Source organism: Heteronotia binoei, chromosome 17 (genome assembly GCF_032191835.1).
Source record: "Heteronotia binoei isolate CCM8104 ecotype False Entrance Well chromosome 17, APGP_CSIRO_Hbin_v1, whole genome shotgun sequence".
Lineage (NCBI taxonomy): Eukaryota > Metazoa > Chordata > Lepidosauria > Squamata > Gekkonidae > Heteronotia > Heteronotia binoei.
In genome coordinates this window covers 25,562,084-25,581,674 of record NC_083239.1, presented here as the reverse complement: position 1 = coordinate 25,581,674, position 19,591 = coordinate 25,562,084, and the positions used below count along the sequence as shown (strand labels likewise).

The window sequence follows — 19,591 nt, the reverse complement described above, 5'->3', positions numbered from 1 at the left end:
GACCTTGGGACGGAGACAACATTGGTCGCCCTTATGGGTGACCTCAGGAGGCATCTGGACCCGGGTGGATCAGCGCTGCTGCTGCTTTTAGATCTCACAACAATATTTGACATGGTTGATTACAATCTTATGACCCACCGCCTCGCTGAAATAGAAGTTCAGGGGATCACCTTACAGTGGTCTTTCTCCTGTAGAGCCAGTTTGGTGTAGTGGTTAAGTGTGCGGACTCTTATCTGGGAGAACCGGGTTTGATTCCCCACTCTTCCACTTGCAGCTGCTGGATGGCCTTGGGTCAGCCATCGCTTTTGTAGGAGTTTTCCTTGAAAGGGCAGCTGCTGTAAGAGCTCTCTTAGCCCCACCTACCTCACAGGGTGTCTGTTGTGGGGGGGGGGGGGGAGGTAAAGGAGATTGTAAGCCGCTCTGAGACTCTGAGATTCAGAGTATAGGGCAGGATATAAATCGAATATCATCTTTTTCTTTCTCCACAGTCAGGGACAGAGGGTGGTGCTTGGCGAGCAGATCTCCTCACAGCACTCACTTGAATGTGGAGTACCGCAGAAGGCGATTGTCTCACAAATGATGCTTAACATCATATACGCCCCCCTCGCCTAGTTAGTCCAGGGGTTTGGGCTGGGTTGTCACCAATATGCAGATAACACCCAGTTCTATCTGTTGATGTATGGCCGTCTGGACTCCATGCCAGAGCATCTAGCTGGGACACTGAAGGCCATGGCTGGGTGGCTGCAGCAGAGCCAGCTGAAGCTTAATCCAACAAAGAAGAAGAAGAAGAAGAAGATATTGGATTTATATCCCGCCCTTCACTCCAAAGAGTCTCAGAGCGGCTCACAATCTCCTTTACCTTCCTCCCCCACAACAGACACCCTGTGAGGTGGGTGGGGCTAAGAGAGCTCTTACAGCAGCTGCCCTTCCAAGGACAACCTCTGCCAGGGCTATGGCTAACCCAAGGCCATTCCAGCAGGTGCAAGTGGAGGAGTGGGGAATCAAACCCGGTTCTCCCAGATAAAAGTCCACACACTTAACCACTACACCAAACTGGTGTACAGATGGAGGTCCTGTACCTGAGCTGGAGTGGTGTGGAATCAGGTATCAGGCTTCCAACCCTGGACAGTGCATTCCTTGTGCCAGCCCAGAAGGTGAAGAGCCCGAGAGTTATTCTGGATGCTTTGCTCTCTGTGGGAGCCCAGGTCACCACAGCTGCCAGGTCTGCCTTTTACCGTCTTCAGCAGATCAGGCAACTGACACCCTACCTTTCCCCCTAGGACTTAGCTAAGTGACTGATGCAATGGTCACTTCCAGGCTGTATTACTGTAACTTGTTCTATGCAGGCTTGCCCTTGGTGCTAATCCAGAAACTCCAGCTGTTGCAAAATGTGACGGCATGCTTGCTGATGGCATCACCTGTGTGGGCTTGCATTCAGCCAGCACTGCACCAGTTGCACTGGCTACCAGTTGAGTAGATGACTGGGGAAGGCAATGGCAAACCACCTCCTAATAAAGAAAATGTCATGGTATGACATCACCCCATGGGTCAGTAACAACTCGGTGCTTGCACAGGGGACTACCTTTACCAACTGATAGATCTAGGTGGGCAGCCATGTTGGTTTGCAGCAATAGAACAAAAGAGGAATCCAGTAGCACATTTAAGACCAACAACATTTTATTCAGAATGTAAGCGTTCATGTGCGTGCACACTTCTTCAGATGAGGAATGAGGGACAGTGAGCAGAGTTACATATAGCTGGTAGGCAGTGGTTTCGAATGCAAAATGATACAAAGTTAAAACCCAGTGGCAGAATAGCAAAATTAACAAATTGAGCAAACCTGGGTAGCATTAGCGTGGGAAACCAATAAAACAGTAACATGTCAGAATGTGAGAATGTCTGCTAATCACTCTATTGCTTGTAAGCCTGGGTTTGCTTCAAGGTCTTGGTATTGACCTTTAAAGCCCAGTGCATCTGGGACTGATATATCTGAGGGACCGCCTTTTCCCATAAGTGCCCCAGAGAGCCTTACATTCAATTAATCAACATATGCTAGTTGTCTCCAGCCCAAGGGCCATCTGCTTAGGCTCACCTAGGCCCTGGCCTGGTGGAATACTCTCCTGCCAGACCTTTTACCATTTCTCAGGGTCTGCAAAATGGAGCTGTTCCACCAGGCCTTTGAATGAGGTGGTAGGTGTCCAAACTGAATTGGCCTCCTTTGCTGAAATATGCTGAAGTATTCTATTTTAGGTGGCCCAGTTGAGTTTGATTACACCTTCTCGGCCCATTGGCTCCAGCTGAGACTGTGGAAATCTAGTACATTTCATTATTATATTAGATGGTTCTAAATTTTTAACTGTTTTAATTCCTGAACAATTGGACTTTTAACTATTGTATTGTGTTTTCTTCTATTGTGATCCTTCCTGAGTCTACTTGTAGGGAGGGTGGAATACAGATCTACATAAAATAAAGTATGGGGCCTTCAGCTAAAGTGGCTCTTCAGCTAGAGGAAGGCTACTTGGAGGATTGTTGGGTTCACCACACTGGAAACCTGTTTTCCTACAACCTGGAAAAACTTTCAGGAAGGAGAGAGATACTGCTCCTTCCATTGGGTTCCTACTGGAAATGCTGTGCATTAAAGTGGAGACCAGGTTTTGGGCACATTGCAAACTTCTTTTTAAGTCATCATTTGTGTTTTTCTTTATAAGAATGAATGCCAGCTGTTAACTTTGGGAGCAAGTGGAGAAATGTACTCAATTAAATGCTACCAAGGTGGAGGCATAAACCTATCTCTTGGCCCAGGTGATCTCAATATCTGGAGTGAAGAAGAGGTTTTTCCCTTTCTCAGCTGCATCCCAAACAACAGCCTGTTTTCTTTGTCCCCAAGAAATCTGTGGGAGCCACTGAGAACCAAGCCAGCTTCTGTCTGTATGACCCTGTCCTGGTTGCTTAGCTAGACAGATCATTGGTAATTGCCTTTTACAGAAATTATTTTCTTCCTAGAAAGTCTTCCACACAAGATGGGGAGAGATCAGGAAGAAGCAGTGTCCACAGTCTATCAGAGCAGTCCGAGACCAGCCACGAGAAGGACTGGACAGAATCAGAATCGTCTGCTATCACCAAAATCAAATCCAAAAGGTCAGCAAAAGTTTTCAGCCTGTGAAACCTGCTGTTAATAAGATTCCACATTTGTGGGGCAGCTACATTCAAAGTGAGGAAAGAAGTGTTGAAAATAGATTTTGGTTTGTTGATAGGAAGATGATCTTCGGATTTTTTTTTTCTCTCAGAGAAAAAACCAGGGAACCAAACTAAGGCTGCTTCTGAACAAAGATTCTCTGTGTGGCTCTCATTACTGCTGTATTTGCATCCATGTGGCACTTTCATCATCACCTGCCTGCCTGCCATTGAACTAGAGGCCTTTTAAAAAGAAAAATTAGAAATTGCTAGTTTACTATAGCCTTACAATGATCTTTGGCAACAATGTACTAGTTCTCAGCTTTCCACCCCTTTCAAGAAAAGTAAATCTCTGCCTTTTTTCATTGCAGAGTTCTAGAGGGAAATGTGCAGCCTGGTCACCTTAAAAGATGTTACTGATTTATTGTGGCACAAGCTTTCAGGGACTACAACTCACTTCTCCATAAATATTGAAGTCCTTTCAAATATATGGTTATTGTTCTCTCTTTTATATTTTTCAGGATTGGTTGCTCACATGGTTATATAAAGTTCCAGCTAATGAAACAAGAAACTGATGGAAGAGGTTAGTTAACTGGTTGTTGTCATTTTAAACTATTGCAAATCCTTCAGATTTTTTCCGTTGGGTAGCCATGTCGATCTGCAGTAGAAGAGCAAGATTTGAGTCCTGTAGCTCCTTAAAGACCAACAACATTTCTAGGGTATAAAGCCTCTTTTGGTATTTGATGAAGGGAACTTCGACTCTTGAAGGCTTCTGCCCTGGAGATCTTGTTGGTCTTCAAAGTGCTACTAGATTTGATTCTTGCACTTCAGATTGTGTAGCTCTTTGGTCACTTACATTAAGTTTTATTGAATGGGATTTTTCAAGGCAGTGTGCGTTTGCAATAAAAAAGGCCAACGCCATGCTGGGAATTATTAGGAAGGGAATTGAAAACAAATCAGCCAGTATCATAATGCCCCTGTATAAATCGATGGTGCGGTCTCATTTGGAGTACTGTGTGCAGTTCTGGTCGCCGCACCTCAAAAAGGATATTATAGCATTGGAGAAAGTTCAGAAAAGGGCAACTAGAATGATTAAAGGACTGGAACACCTACCCTATGAAGAAAGGTTGAAACGCTTAGGGCTCTTTAGCTTGGAGAAACGTCCACTGAGGGGTGACATGATAGAGGTTTACAAGATAATGCATGGGATGGAGAAAGTAGAGAAAGAAGTACTTTTCTCCCTTTCTCACAATACGAGAACTCGTGGGCATTCGATGAAATTGCTGAGGAGACAGGTTAAAACAGATAAAAGGAAGTACTTCTTCACCCAAAGGGTGATTAACATGTGGAATTCACTGCCACAGGAGGCGGTGGCGGCCACAAGCATGGCCACCTTCAAGAGGGGGTTAGATAAAAATATGGAGCAGAGGTCCATCAGTGGCTATTAGCCACAGTGTGTGTGTGTGTGTGTGTGTGTATATATATATATATATATATTTGGCCGCTGTGTGACACAGAATGTTGGACTGGATGGGCCATTGGCCTGATCTAACATGGCTTCTCTTATGTTCTTATGTTCTAATGGAAGATTGAAACCAATTATTTTGTGTGCTTGCTATAAGTTTAAATTTTTTCACTTTTCCTTTCTTTCCTAATCCCTGCTGTTAAAATTAATTTTAAATGCTTCTGCAGAATTCAGGTGGCTGTTTGGCAATCCATAAGTATCTCTCTCTATTCACCACTGATCAGTATAGCCAGCGCAACTCCCAGGGAAGGCTTTCTTCACCACGAGACCCCTTAATTAGAAATTCTACAGCTTTGTTATTAGTAATTACTGAGAGCAAGGGAATGGTGAACAGTCCAAAAATCTTTTCCCCAGATCTCCTCCTCCAAGATTCCATGTCTTCCCAAGAGCTTGGCCATGCTAATTCCTCATCATTTTTAGTTTAATCTTCTGCTTACTCTTACCATTATATGCCTGATTTTTTTACTTTCCTTTTTCTTCATTTACAAAGCCATATTTGCTACATACGCAAGAAACCCCTCAAGTACGTAGACACCCCTTGCTTGTTTCTGTTGATTTTGTTAGTGGTACAAGACTTCAGCATTTCTATTAAACACAGTATTTTGAGCAGGTAAGTTTGCTTCTGTTGAAATGAAAACCTTAGTGAAGATAATCTGGATTTTGGTTCTCTGATTTCTCAGGACAATGTTCCATTGTCCTTGGTACTTGCAAGAAGAATTTAATCTCAAATCCTTTAAAAAAAATAAATTGTTCTCACAAAGCTGATTAATCCATCAAGGCCAAGTTAATGCTCCTTACTGAGATAGCATCTTGGATTTCTACTTGGGCATTTTGTACCATTACTTTGTTGGTGGATCCCATCTGAAACATTTATGTAGTGGTTCAGGCCATTATTCTTAAAGTGTGTTTTCTTTTAATGGCTTTTGGATGAAGTCTTTAATATTTTTTAACCTAGGGATCAGAACCCTTTGCAGTTAAAGAGCCAAGCTATGTCAGTGTTCAGAGTAAGTGACCAACACAGACCCAGTAGAAAAGAACCAATTTGCATAATTTAAGATTAACATTACTGATAAGAATGTGATTAATTATTCTTAAAGTTTTGTCATCCCAAACACTGGTTGTTTTGAGTCTTTTATTAAGCAGTGGCACTCACAAGCTTTCTCAAGAAGTAATATGCACAAGAGCACCCTGCACATTTCTTGTAATGCACTGGGATAAATCTGCATAATTCTCACTTGGCGTCCTGGCAGCTGTTCACCTCTATCATCTCTTTTTCTGCAAAGCATCACTAAAAAGCCCCATAAAAATCTAGAAAAAGAAGAATGTGCCATAAACTTACAATGAACTCACAGTGACCCCATCCACAGGTCATTCCAGGCAAGCAATGAGCAGAGGTGGTCTGCCATTGCTTTTGTCTGCACAGCAACCCCTTTCTTTCATCCAAGTACTGACTGTGGCCGACCCTGCTTAACTCCCAAGCTCCGATGAGGCCCCCCCCCCAGTTAAACTATTCTGATTGCCAGCATTCAAACTACTTCTCTAGTGGACTTTAATTTAAAGGTTTAGTTTTCCTTTTTAAAAGAACCATATTTGATTCTCTACTGAGCTACATTTGGCCCCTGAGGTATAGGGTGCAGACCCTTGCTTTAAATCTTTTCAAGATAGTGGAAACAACATTAGACAGAGCTTCTCTGACAGTTCAGCCCTTGCTCTCTCATAAGCTGTAAGTTTTAGTTGTCCCTTGTTGCCACTAGGTGTCACCATAAACCTTGCCCATAATTTGTACAGGGAAGGGAGGACCCAGTTTTTCGGATCGCCTTCTAAGCTGGGAGCCGTGTCCTGATGGAGGAGGAGGAACAGCAAACGTAATTAGCCAGTGTTATTAGCTGGCAAAATGTTGCTATGCCGTGTTCATCAGCGGCTCTGCTGTTTGATGGATCATGCAGTCGGCAACAGATCCCTGCCGCACCATGACACAGCAATAACCAAATGATCTCATACGTGGTGCGTAGAGGGCAGGGACAGAGACAGGAAGGAAGGGAGGGTTCCCCCCTCCATGCCTCGATTGTTTGACAAATGGAGAGTGATACTAACGTCTGGAGGGAACTGCCAGCCTCCCTGACCTTGGAGTCTTTCCCCCTGGAACGTGGCCGGTGCCTGTCATTAACTGGCATGTAGAGTGGTTTTAGCAAGCTGGGAACACCCCGTAAGCTGGAATGGTGCCATTAATTCCCAACCGAAGATGCAGTTATCCAACCTCCTCCACCCTGGCAAGAGAAAGCTGGCAACCCCTCCCATGTTAGCATCAGGACCTCTCTTCCCTAAGAGCAGCTGACAGCACAGGGACTTCTTTTTTTCCTCTCCCTTTCCAATTTTTTTTGGTGGGGGGAAGGAGGGGAGGGATGCCCTGAGCATAGTCGGCCAGGGAATAAAGTACCTGCGTTTTTCAGATTCCCCCCCGCCCCAACCAGGGACTGACTCGTCTTGCTTCCTTCCCCCTCAGACACGGCGTTTGCTCTGCAGCAGGCCCTCCATCAGTCTGTCTTCATGCCGTCCCTTTCCACAAACCCGACCCACCGCCTCCATCTCTGTTGGGAGCAACACTGCAAGCTGCTGCCGGAGGTCTCAGGCCTTACAGCCAAGAACGTGGCCAAATGGAGCGTGGAGGAGGTAAGTGGGTCTTGCTGGTCCCCCTTCCCCTTCTGGCTCATTAGATTTATTTTAATACAGTGGTGAAGATTTTATTTCATTTTAATCTATCTGCTTTATTGCAGCAGTTGGTTCTGGATTGTAGTAGTCCAGCCGAAAGTTTAGCCCAGGACACAGACAAGATATGAATGCCTTGATTCTTATGTTTCTAGCCATGATATTTTTTAAAACTGGCTTTTACCCCATTTAGGGCCTTTGCTGACAATAGCTTTTTTTTCCTGTGTGCATGCTGTCTCTCTCTCTTCCCCCCTCCTTCTCTACTGCTGCTGACTCACTTTTACTTGACGCTTGGTCTTGCGCATGCTTGCATGGCTGTGTCACAAAACATCCCCACAGTGTGACATGATTGCTGGCAGGCACACTCATTCTGTCAGAGTTATGTTGGGGTTTTTTAACAGTGGAAAAATCATGGCATACTTTTGGTGCAACTTGGGATACTGCCCCTGCAGTTGGGATTAAGTGATACAGCACATATTTGGTATATGATGCATGTCAGGCTCTGTGTGAATTGTCTGTGGTGACAGCGCATGCTGCACTGCCTGATTCAAGACAGCAGAGAGGGAATTCTTGTGTTGCCAGGACAGCATGGGGCTGAGTAAAAGTCTTTTGGATCCGATTTTCACTTGCCCCAGTTTTGGAAGCTTCATTTGTTTTGTTTTGTAATTTTCTGTATTATCAAACTTACATTATTTTTTGTTTTTATGCTTGTGATCTTTGAAAAGTTCAACAACCAGATTTTGACAGTTTAAAATGTTAGTATGTACAGCTTTGCTTTGAAATGTCAAAAGGGTTTTGTTGTGATAGCGGTTATTTATGAAGGGATCTATTCCTGTCCTGTCTAGCTTTTTTTCTGTCACTAGCAGTTCTTATTGTACAAAAGGTGTGTAGGGATGATATAACTATGTTTTTTAAAAGCATTAGTTCAGTTTATATTAGCCAACCAAAGAAGGTTTGAGCCCCTTCTAGCCACAAGATATGGAGGCATTAACAGTGCCAAGCTAAGCAGTTTCAGCCTTCTAAGTCCATTGAAGTCAATGGGATTAAAGGGTATAACTCTGCCTAGAACAGCTCTGTAAAACATGAATTGAGTTCAACATTTGTATAAATAGGGAGTTGCCCCAAAAGACCAACACAACCACTTTTAAGTTTAAAAGGGGTAACTTATCTGAGATGAATTGGCATATGAAGAGGAAACTGAAAGGTAAAAAGGGCCAAAACCCTTGGGGAAGCTTGGAGACTATTTAAAACTATAATTCTAGAAGCTCAGATAAAATATATACTGCAGATTAGGAAAGTCACAAATAGGCATATAAAAAAGCCTGCATGGTTAACAAACAAAGTAATGGAAGATATAAAAGGTAAGAGGGATTCCTTTAAGTGGTAGAAAGCTAGTTCAAGTGAGGTTAATAAAAGGGAGCACAGGTTATGGCAAATAAAATGCAAGTCTGTGATCAGGCAGGCAAAAAGGGACTATGAGGAGCATATTGCAAAAAACATAAAAACCAACAATAAAAATTTCTTCAAATACATTAGAAGCAGGAAACCAGCCGGGGAGGCAGTGGGGCCCTTGGATGACCAAGGGGTAAAGTAAAAGGATTACTGAAGGACGATAGGGACATGGCTGAGAAGCTGAATGCGTTTTTTTGCCTCCGTCTCCACTGCAGAAGATGAGAAGTGCTTGCCCACTTCAGAACTGCTGATTCAAGGGTTGGAACTTTTTCCCTGTGAAGAAAGGTTAACATGTTTGGGGCTCTTTAGCTTGGAGAAATGATGATTGAGGGGTGACAAGATTATGCATGGGATAGAGAAGGTAGAGAAATAAGTGCTTTCCTCCCTTTCTCACAATACAAGAACTCATGGGCACTTAATGAAATTGCTGAGCAGTCAGGTTAGAACAGATAAAAGGAAGTACTTATTCCCCCAAAGAGTGATTACCACATGGAATTCACTGCCACAGGAGGTGGTGGCAGCTACAAGCATAGACGGCTTCAAGTGGAGATTGGCTAAACATATGGAGCAGAGGTCCATCAGTGGCTATTAGCCACAGCGTATAGCTGGAACTCTCTGTCTGGGGCAAGTGATACTCTGTATTTCTGGTGCTTGGGGGGCAACAGTGGGAGAGCTTCTAGTGTCCTGGCCCTGCTGGTGGACCTCCTGATGGCACCTGTTTTTTTGGCCTCTGTGTGACACAGAGTGTTGGACTGGATGAGCCATTGGCCTGATCCAACATGGCTTCTCTTATGTGTTCAAGATGTAAAATCTATTAATAGCACCAAATCTCCTGAATATTGTTTCCCACTTTCCAAGGAAGAAATAGACAGGACATAATGTTTGGATGATGAACCTCAATAAGAAAATGTACATTAAACTTCACTTTATATCAGAGCAACCAGAACTTCATTCTGTTCCTTTTTTTCAAGAGGAGAAAATCAACACAGAATGTGACACAGTTCTGCCCTAGGTTGCTGCATTTCTGGATAGGGAGCATGAAAGAAATACAGTACAGCAGCTGCTCATGTGACCAATGCAAATATAACTTTGCAAAATGTGTTCTTTCTTAGGCACATGACAAGAATTTAGCAATATAGAATTGATGACATCTTCTTAAGAACATAAAAAGAGCCCTGCTGGATCAGACTAATGATCCATCAATGTCTTGTCTCACACAGTGATCAGCTAGTTTCTCTGGACAGTCAACTACAGGGCATAGAGGCAGAGGCCTTCCCCTAGTGCTGTCTTCTAACTCTAGGATTCAGAGGTTTATCGCCTCTGAACGTGTAAGTTCCCCGCACTCACCATGGCTAGTAGCCATTGATAGACTTATTGTCCATGAATCTCTCTAATCCCTTTTAAAGCTGTTTATTCCTATGGCCATCACTACATCCTCTGGCAGCGAATTCTACATTTTAATCCCTCTCTGTGTAAAGTAGTATTTCTTTTGGTCCATCCTGAACCTACTGCCCATCAGCTTCATTGGATGCCCTTGAGTTCTAATATTTTGGGAGATGGAGAAAAATTATCTTTGTCAATTCTCTCCACCCCATGCATAATTGCATAGGCATCTGTCATGTCTCCCCTTAGTTGTCTCTTCTTTAAACTGAAAAGTCCAGACTCTTCAGCCTTTCCTCATAGGGAAGGTGCTCCAACCCCCTAATCATCTTGGTTGTCCTCCTCTGTTTTTCCAACTCTGTGGTGTCTTTTTTGAGATTCAGTGACCAGAACTGTACACAGTATTCCAAATGAGGCCTCACCATAGATCTATACAAGGGCATTACAATATTGTCTGTTCAATTCTCAATCCCTTTCCTAATAGTCCCTATAATTCTTTAAATAACTGGTTTGAAGATTGCTAATGGTGGTCTCTCTGACCACAACTGCTGCTTTCATCCAGTTAAATTATTTCTTCAAGTTTTGCTTGTTATTGTGCAAGACAAAATAAACCTACACTGCAGTTGTAAGTCGTTTCTCAGGGTTTTGAAGAAAGTGGGCTTGAAAGGATTTAACTCTGCCTAGGATTGCATTGTAAAGCCAGGAGCAGGCTTTCTTTTCTGCACTGCACCAGCTGTTCTTGAGCATCTTAAAAGTGCCTTGAGATCGTAAGAGAACACTTCCTGCATAGAGCTTTCTAACCAATCAGAATAGGATGAAAAGTGTTTTTTCTTTGTTTTTAAAATACTTAGCACATCTACTTTTCTCAAAGGTCAGCATCTTTTACTAGAAAAAAATCGACATTATGCTACCATGGAGGAAGTGCCAAGCATGCACCACAATCTACATGTATTTACTCAGATGAAAGTGCCACTAAATTCAGTAGGGCTTACTTCCAAGTTATGTGCCTGTTCTTATCTGGGTACCAAATGTTTGTCAATTTTGTCTTTTCTGTTAGTTAGCATTTAGCTCAGTTCCCTTTTTATTCTGATAGTGGGAGGTCAGATCTATCAGTGGCTATTAGCTGTAAGGTATAGCTGAAACTGGGGGGGGGGAGGGGTGGGCTCCCTCTTGGGTATCCTGCCCCCCCCAGGGAAAGTGTATGCGCAATACATAGCCTCTCCTTCCGGTGTAGTGAATGCCGCGTGGTCACTGTCCGGCTATGCCTGGCAGATGGTCACTGCAATGGCCTCTCCTGCATTACTGCATCCATGGCAACACCTTCCCGCTGGTCCCCCCCCCCCCCCGTTTCTCACAGAGTTTGCCACGTCATGGTGCGACCGAATGTCCGGCGGTATAACCGGATGGGCAGGCTGGGCTCACCAACCTCACCAGCCAAGAGAAGGAAAACTCTAACATCAAACCCGGGCAGATAGAGCTCGTTAATATAACACCTACCACCTGGAGGACTCGCTGCCGGCGTCCCGGCTTACTGGGCCATGGCAGATGACCCCAAGGTGAAAGGGTGGAGCCAGTACTGCGCACACTGTGCTTCACCTAAAAATTCCTCTGCACAGGCCTGAAGGGCATATCCACATCCACAACCCACAACACACCAAGTCCTGCAGCGATGGGCAAGGGGCGAAACGGCAGGTGGAAGATGCCACTGGAAGCCGCAGTCCCGATCCTGCATGTAGGCGGTTCAGGGTATTGGTCGCCTGATGCTGACCCGGAGACGAAAGCATTTTTCGGCAGCACCCTGAACGACCAGGCAGCCTTATCTAGGGACAGCACTGCATGCTCCACACGGAGAGGGGCCTAGAAAAGGTGGCCTAAACAAAGCTCGTCTCCCCCACCCCAGTTGGCTAGCCGCGGTCAACGGGCATCCTTACTTGCGGTCAAAAAATAACAACAAAGAAAAGGCATGCACCTGCCTCACAAAGTGTGCAAAGACTAAAGCTTGCGTGTTGGAACATCAGAACCATGCTTGACACAGTAGACAGTGGTCGCCCTGAACGACGCTCTGCTCTAGTTGCCCACGAACTTCTCAGGTTGAATATTGACATAGCAGCTCTCAGTGAGGTCCGTTTCCCTGAGGAAGGTAGTCTTCAAGAACATGGTGCTGGCTATACCCTCTACTGGTCGGGTAAGTCAAAGGCTGAGAACCGCCTTTCTGGAGTTGGCTTCATGGTCAGGAACGCCATTGCCTCCAAACTCGAAAACCTGCCAACAGGTCACTCAGATCGCATCATGTCCATGCGCCTCCCACTTCAAAACAAGCAACATGCAACACTCTTCAGTGTGTATGCCCCAACCCTTCAAGCAGATCCTGCAGAAAAGAACAAGTTCTATGCTGATCTACGCAACCTCGTACGGAAGACCCCTACAGAGGACAAGGTGATCATCCTTGGCGACTTCAATGCCAGAGTAGGTAAAGACTCGGAAGCCTGGAAAGGAGTACTTGGCAAACACGGCATTGGCAACTGCAATGATAACGGGCGCCTCCTGCTAGAATTCTGCACGGAGCATCAGCTCACCATCACCAACACTATCTTTCAGCAGAAGAACAGCCTGAAGACAACCTGGATGCACCCACGGTCCAAGCACTGGCACCTTATCGACTACATTCTGGTGCGCCAAAGAGACCTTCGAGATGTCTTACACACCTGAGTAATGCCCAGTGCGGAATATCATACGGATCATCGTCTTGTACGCTGCAATCTCTGTCTTCACTTTAAACCCACACCCAGGAGAGGAGGTATCCCTCGGAGGAAGCTTCAGGTTGGCAGCCTTCAGTCAGCCAAAGTTAAAGCTGCCTTCCAGGCAAAACTCCAGTCAAGAATTGAGGACCCCAGTTGCCCCACAGACCCTTCTCCAGAAGCACTCTGGAAACACCTAAAAACTACCATCCTGTCGATCTCTGAAGAAGTCCTTGGGTTCTCCACAAGGAAGAACAAGGACTGGTTTGATGAGAACAATCAAGAGATCCAAGAATTACTAGCGAAAAAGAGATCTGCCTACCAAGCACATCTTACTCAGCCCTCCTGTTCCGGGAAAAAAGCAATCTTTCGCGCTGCATGTAGCAACCTCCAGCGCAAACTTCGAGACATTCAGAACGAGTGGTGGACCAAGCTTGCAGAGAGAACCCAGCTGTGTGCAGACACTGGTGATTTAAGAGGGTTCTACGAAGCCCTGAAGGCAGTATATGGCCCATCATATCAGGCTCAGAGTCCCTTGCGTAGTGCAGACGGCCAAGTGCTCCTCACAGACAAGGCATCCATACTGAACCAGTGGTCGGAGTATTTTCAGGTTCTCTTCAGTGCCAACCGCGTAGTTCAAGATTCAGCAATCCACCTCACCCCACTTCAACCAGTGAAAACAGAGTTGGATGAGATCCCCACCCTAGAAGAGACTGTTAAAGCCATCAAGCAACTGAAAAGTGGCAAGGCAGCAGGAGTTGATGGAATCCCACCAGAGATCTGGAAGCATGGGGGCACAGTACTACATAGCGCACTTCACAAAGTACTTGTCACCTGCTGGGAACAAGGCAAACTACCACAGGACTTTCGCGATGCAATCATCATCACTTTACACAAGAACAAAGGGGAAAAGTCAGACTGCTTCAACTACCGGGGGATAACCCTGCTCTCCATCGCAGGCAAAATCCTTGCCAGAATACTCCTGAACAGACTGGTGCCCACCATTGCAGAAGAACTCCTCCCAGAGAGCCAGTGCAGCTTCAGAGCTAACAGGAGCACCACCGACATGGTATTTGTTCTCAGGCAGCTCCAAGAGAAATGCAGGGAACAGAACAAGGGTCTATATGTGACTTTTGTCGACCTTACCAAAGCTTTCGATACCGTTAGCAGGAAAGGCCTGTGGCAAATCTTGGAACGTTTAGGATGTCCCCCAAGGTACCTCAGCATGATCATCCAGCTACATGAAGACCAGCGAGGCCAAGTCAGACACTGCAACGACCTCTCGGAGCCCTTCCCAATAGGCACAGGTGTAAAGCAAGGCTGCGTTCTCGCACCAACTCTCTTTACGATCTTCTTTAGCATGATGCTTCAAAGAGCCGCAGTAGATCTAGATGATGACGATGGTGTCTACATCCGCTATCGCACCGATGGCAGCATGTTCAACCTGAGGCGACTAAAGGCTCACTCCAAGACAATGGAAAAACTTATCCGAGAGCTACTGTTTGCTGATGATGCTGCACTCGTCTCCCACTCGGTATCAGCTCTGCAACATATGACGTCCTGCTTTGCAGAGGCTGCCAAGCTATTCGGCATAGAAGTTAGTCTGAAGAAGACAGAAGTTCTCCACCAGCCTGCACCCCAGGAAGATTATCACCCTCCCTGCATCACTGTGGGTGAATCAGTTCTGAAGACAGTCCAGCAGTTCAGCTACCTGGGGTGCATCATCTCCTCAGATGCCAAGATCGACAAGGAGATTGACAACAGGCTGGCAAAGGCAAACCGTGCATTTGGCCGACTGCACAAAAGAGTGTGGAGCAACAAGCATCTGAAAAAAGGCACAAAGATCAATGTTTACAAAGCGGTTGTGATGACAACCCTCATCTACGGCTCCGAATCGTGGGTTTTATACCGTCATCACCTGCGACTCCTTGAGCGCTTTCATCAGCGCTGCCTTCTCACCATCCTCATCATCCACTGGAGTGACTTTGTGACCAACACTGAAGTCCTCAAGAGGGCGGAGGTTACAAGCATTGAGGCACTGCTGTTGAAGACGCAGCTGCGCTGGGCAGGGCATATTTCTAGGATGGAAAACCACCGCCTTCCCAAGATTGCTCTGTATGGCGAACTCTCCACCGGCCATCGAAATAGAGGGGCACCAAAGAAGAGGTACAAGGACTCCTTGAAGAAATCCCTTGGCACCTGTCGCATCAACCATCACCAGTGGTCTGACCTAGCCTCAGATCGCAAAACATGGAGGCACACCATCCACCAGGCTGTCTCTTCCTTTGAGAACGCACGCATAGCTGTCCTTGAGGACAAAAGAAGATTGAGGAAGAATCGCACTGCTACAGCACCAACCCCAAATCAGACTTTTCCCTGCAGCCACTGTGGCCGGATCTGCCTGTCCCGCATTGGTCTTGTCAGCCACCAACGAGCCTGCAGCAGACGTGGACTGCTGCACCCTTCTTAAATCTTCGTTCGCGAAGTCAAGCCGAGAGAGAGAGAGAGCTAGCTGAAACTGTAATTAATTAGCTGTAAGGTATAGAGCCCCGTGGCGCAGAGTGGTGAAGCTGCAGTACTGCAGTCCTAAACTCGATTCATGACCTGAGTTCAATCCCAGCGAAAACTGGGTTCAGGTAGCCGGCTTGAGGTTGACTCAGCCTTCCATCCTTCCGAGGTTGGTAAAATGAGTACTCAGCTTGCTGGGTGGAAAGTGTAAAAGACTGGGGAAAGCAATGGCAAACCACCCCATAAAAAAGTCTGCCGTGAAAACGTTGTGGAAGTAACGTCACCCCAGAGTCAGAAACAACTGGTGCTTGCACAGGGGACTACCTTTACCTTTATAGATGAAACACTAGGGGCATCTGGGGTAGTGATGCTCTGTATTGGTGCTTAGAGGGGGCAACAGTGGGAGGGTTTCTGGAATTCCGGCCCAGCTGGTGGACCTTCTGATGGCACCTGGACTTTGGCCACTGTGTGACATAGAGTGTTGGACTGAATGGGCCATTAGCCTGATCCAACATGTCTTCTCTTGCATTCTTATGTTCAGATAGGCTGTTCTCACTTAGTTTCTGGACATTCAGTTTGGTGTAGTGGTTAAGAGCATGGACTCTAATCTAGAAGAACTGGGTTTGATTCCCCACTCCTCCACATGCAGCAGCTGGTGTGACCTTGGGTCAAGTCACAAGTTCTTTCAGAGCTGTTCTCTCAAGAGCAGTTCTCTCGGAGCTGTCTCAACTCCACCTACAGGGTGTCTGTTGTGGAGAAGGGAAGGGAAAGGAGATTGTAAGTGGCTCTGAGACTCTCAAGTGAAGGGTGGGGTATAAATCCAATCTCCTCCTCTTCTGCTTCTTCACAGCATGTTTAGGACAAAGGAAGGAATTCATCCTAGTTTTCCTAGTTGATTTATTTGATTTCTAGCCTGCCCTTCCCACAAACTGGCTCAGGGCAGATTACAACATAACCATAACCATAAAATATATATTTAAATAAGTCTGAAACTATCACAATTTAAAACCAACAACTACAATACGATGGCAATCAAAGCTAATCATCGTATATTCCAAGTGATCCAGTAAATCGTAACTTATCAAATGACTGAGAGCAACTCCAGCAAGGGGCTTTCAAGGCAAGCGAGAAGCAGAGGTGGTTTACCATTGCCGTCCTCTGCAGTCTACTTTGGTGGTCCCATCATCCAAGTGCCAACCCTGCATAGCTTTCAAAATCTGATGAGATTAGACTCTACCATGCCATCTTCCCTCTCAGCAATCAAACAGATGAAACTAAAAAGAAATGGCATAAGTACATCAAATACAGAACAAAACGAATGGCTGAACAAGGCCAAATGTGTAATGAATTATCTGTATCTTAACCCGACACACAAACTCTCATGAAGTGCTGTATGAGTGGAGAAGAGAACATGAAGCATGGAGACTCAAGGAAATGTATAACAGAGTGAAGTTGCTGAGACCATAATAGTACTGTCTGAGGAAGAAATCCTAAGCGGGTCTACGCCATAGTAAGTCCCATTTTGTTCTATGGGGCTGACTCCCAGGAAAGTGATCATTGGATTGCAGCCCATAAAATGGGCTCAATTGTGGAAGCTCTCACCTTTTGTCCACTTTCAGATGTCCCAAGGAAGAAGCAGAATCTGGAAATGTAAAGCTCAGCCATCAGCCTTAGAGGAAGAGATAACAGGGGCAGAGCTAGAGCTGGCTTGATGAGATGCTCATAAATGCCTAGAGCTGGAAGTTTAAGAAAGAGGACTTCTAACATTATTTGAGTGATATGCAGGCAAAATCCAGGAGGCTGTCTTTAATTTTCACAACTTGACCTAGCAGCATCCCCTCATTTGCTAGGAAGAACATAAAATGATCTGTTAGCTACTCAAGACCTCACGCAGAGGCTCGCTCTCAATAATCTTTTCCCTCTAGTGAGAATTGTCATTTGAGTTTTGAGGTTTCCCCCCCCCCATTTTTCTAAAGCTTCTTACCATGTTTCCCGAATGTTAGTTGAAGAGAGGCTGAGTTTATATCATGAAATGTATTAAAGTATGACAGTTCTTAACTCCCAATCGCTAATCCCCGGGGAGCTATTAATACAGGGGTGGGGAGCCTGTCCAAATCTCTTATTGAGGATGGCTGCAAAATGTCAAAAGCATCCCAAATCCTACTTTGGTTTGTGCTATTAAGGAAACTATTTGTGGTTACTAATGAATAGTATTTAAGCACTTTTCTGGGTGGATTGAGATCCCACCCCCCTCTGGGTTAGCAGCACCATCTGCACTGGTGTGGGATATATTTTTTAAAATGCCCAAGTTATGGGGTTTTTTTCACCTTTCAGTCTTTAGGACCTAGTTTTTAGTGGAACTTTCAGTAGGGAAATCAGGCATTTATGGCAAGCTGTTCAGAAGTATTAACCTCAATCTGCTCTTGCCTCTGCCCTCAACTGTTTACATGCAAATGCTTCAGTTCTGTACCCATCCCATATCCCCCCATCCCATGTTATGAAGATCAGTCATACAAAGAGAACTGGGGCTGTTTTTGATATCTTAATCACACACATCCACAGTATTATTAAAATGAACGGGTCAATGTGAATTGCAGGACTAGGATGAGACCCACTTCCTTAGGGGAGGGTTTGGCTGTTGGGTAACATCAATGTGAGAGTAAAGAAAATAAATCTTGTCCAAGGAGAGCCAAGAGAGAAATTTAAATTGGCTGAGAATGGGCAAGAACGCATTTCTTGCAGAAGCTTAGAGCAAGACATTAGATAACCAATTTCAAAGGAGGAAATTGTTTGTGGCAGTGTCACTTGTAACTATTTGTGCCTTGATACTGGCAGTAGGAATGTCACTTCTGTACAAAGTCAAGAGAATGTTTGTAAAACAGAACTGTTCCCTTTAGGGAGCTCCAGATTACTGAGCTGCTCGATCCAAGCGTGCCTTCTTTTCTTGGAGATGTTTAAGGTGAACAGTTGTAGAGGAATTTGTGCTTCTCCTTCCCCCCACCCCCCACCTCTTATGGCCTTAGATAACATAACTGTGACAGTTATTCCTGCTACTTTTCATCTTGAGGATGGACTTGTGTGGTTTCCCTGTTGTTTCTGTAGATGGCAATATGTTTAATTTGATTTATTAGATTTAAATCCCGCCCTCCCCGCCAGAGCACGCTCAGGGCGGCTCACAGAGAATAAAATCACAATAACATTAGTTATACATTTAAAAATAATACAATATTCAATAATATAGCAGTTAAAAACAAGTTGGTGCTAAGATTGTTAATTTCCGATGGCGTTCAGTGCTCTTAGATGTCCTTTGACAGGAATTCAGTCGAAGGCTAGCTGGAATAATACTGTCTTGCAAGCCTTGTGGAACTAAGCAAGGTCCCACAACAGTAGTGAAGCTTCCATGTGACATGTTTCCCTGCAGTCACCCTGCCTCTCTCTCCCAGTAGGGGGGCTTTTTCCAGCTTACAATTAATGTATTAGTATAACATTATAACAGTCTGTCAGGTTCTTTGAATTCCCAACTTTCATTTTTAAACGTTAGCCTCCAGTCCATTTCATTGTGGAGGTATAAGAGGAAAGACATGTGTGCAACCAAAGAGGCTAGCTAGGGACTTGCTTCTTAAAAATGGACTCTGAGAATTCAGAGAACCTGATAGACAGATTGTGATAACATAATGATTGGTCAAATTGCCAATAACTGTTTTTTAAAACTGCCATATGGAACTGGGGCAGGAAAAATGGTGCTGATGTATATGCAACCAGGAAGACGTGGACATTCCTCTTCACATGATTGCACACACACCCTTTTTTCTGCAGTTTGTACCAAAACATCACAGCAAAGAAGGCTTGGCAAAGAGCACAGGAAAGATGGGGGAAACCTGGGAAGTGGGTGGAAACACTGCAATACGGTGTTAAAGGGTGGGGGAACTTGCTTCCCAGTAATATTGAAGCTGGGGCAAAACATGTGTTCACCAAATTCTTTCTCTTGTTCTTAAATTCTCTGTGACAGTTTGTCTCTTTGGGCCACAGCCAGCTCAATTTACTGTGCTGCCCCAAGCACCTGTATTGCATGATCCAAAGACATGTGCCTCTTTACTGTGGGGCTGCC

General features: G+C 45.1%; 1 protein-coding gene across 2 annotated transcripts in view; it reads left to right on the top strand.

Annotated features, from left to right (window-relative positions):
- The window catches only part of LOC132586423 (lethal(3)malignant brain tumor-like protein 4), a 101,146-nt gene that overhangs the window by 70,399 nt on the left and 11,156 nt on the right, over nt 1–19,591 (top strand). For both annotated transcript variants that reach the window (XM_060258506.1, XM_060258505.1), the window contains 3 exons: nt 3,004–3,138; nt 3,696–3,757; nt 7,203–7,369. In XM_060258506.1, the coding sequence (XP_060114489.1) occupies nt 3,004–3,138; nt 3,696–3,757; nt 7,203–7,369 (364 nt within the window). The remainder of the gene's footprint in view (nt 1–3,003; nt 3,139–3,695; nt 3,758–7,202; nt 7,370–19,591) is intronic.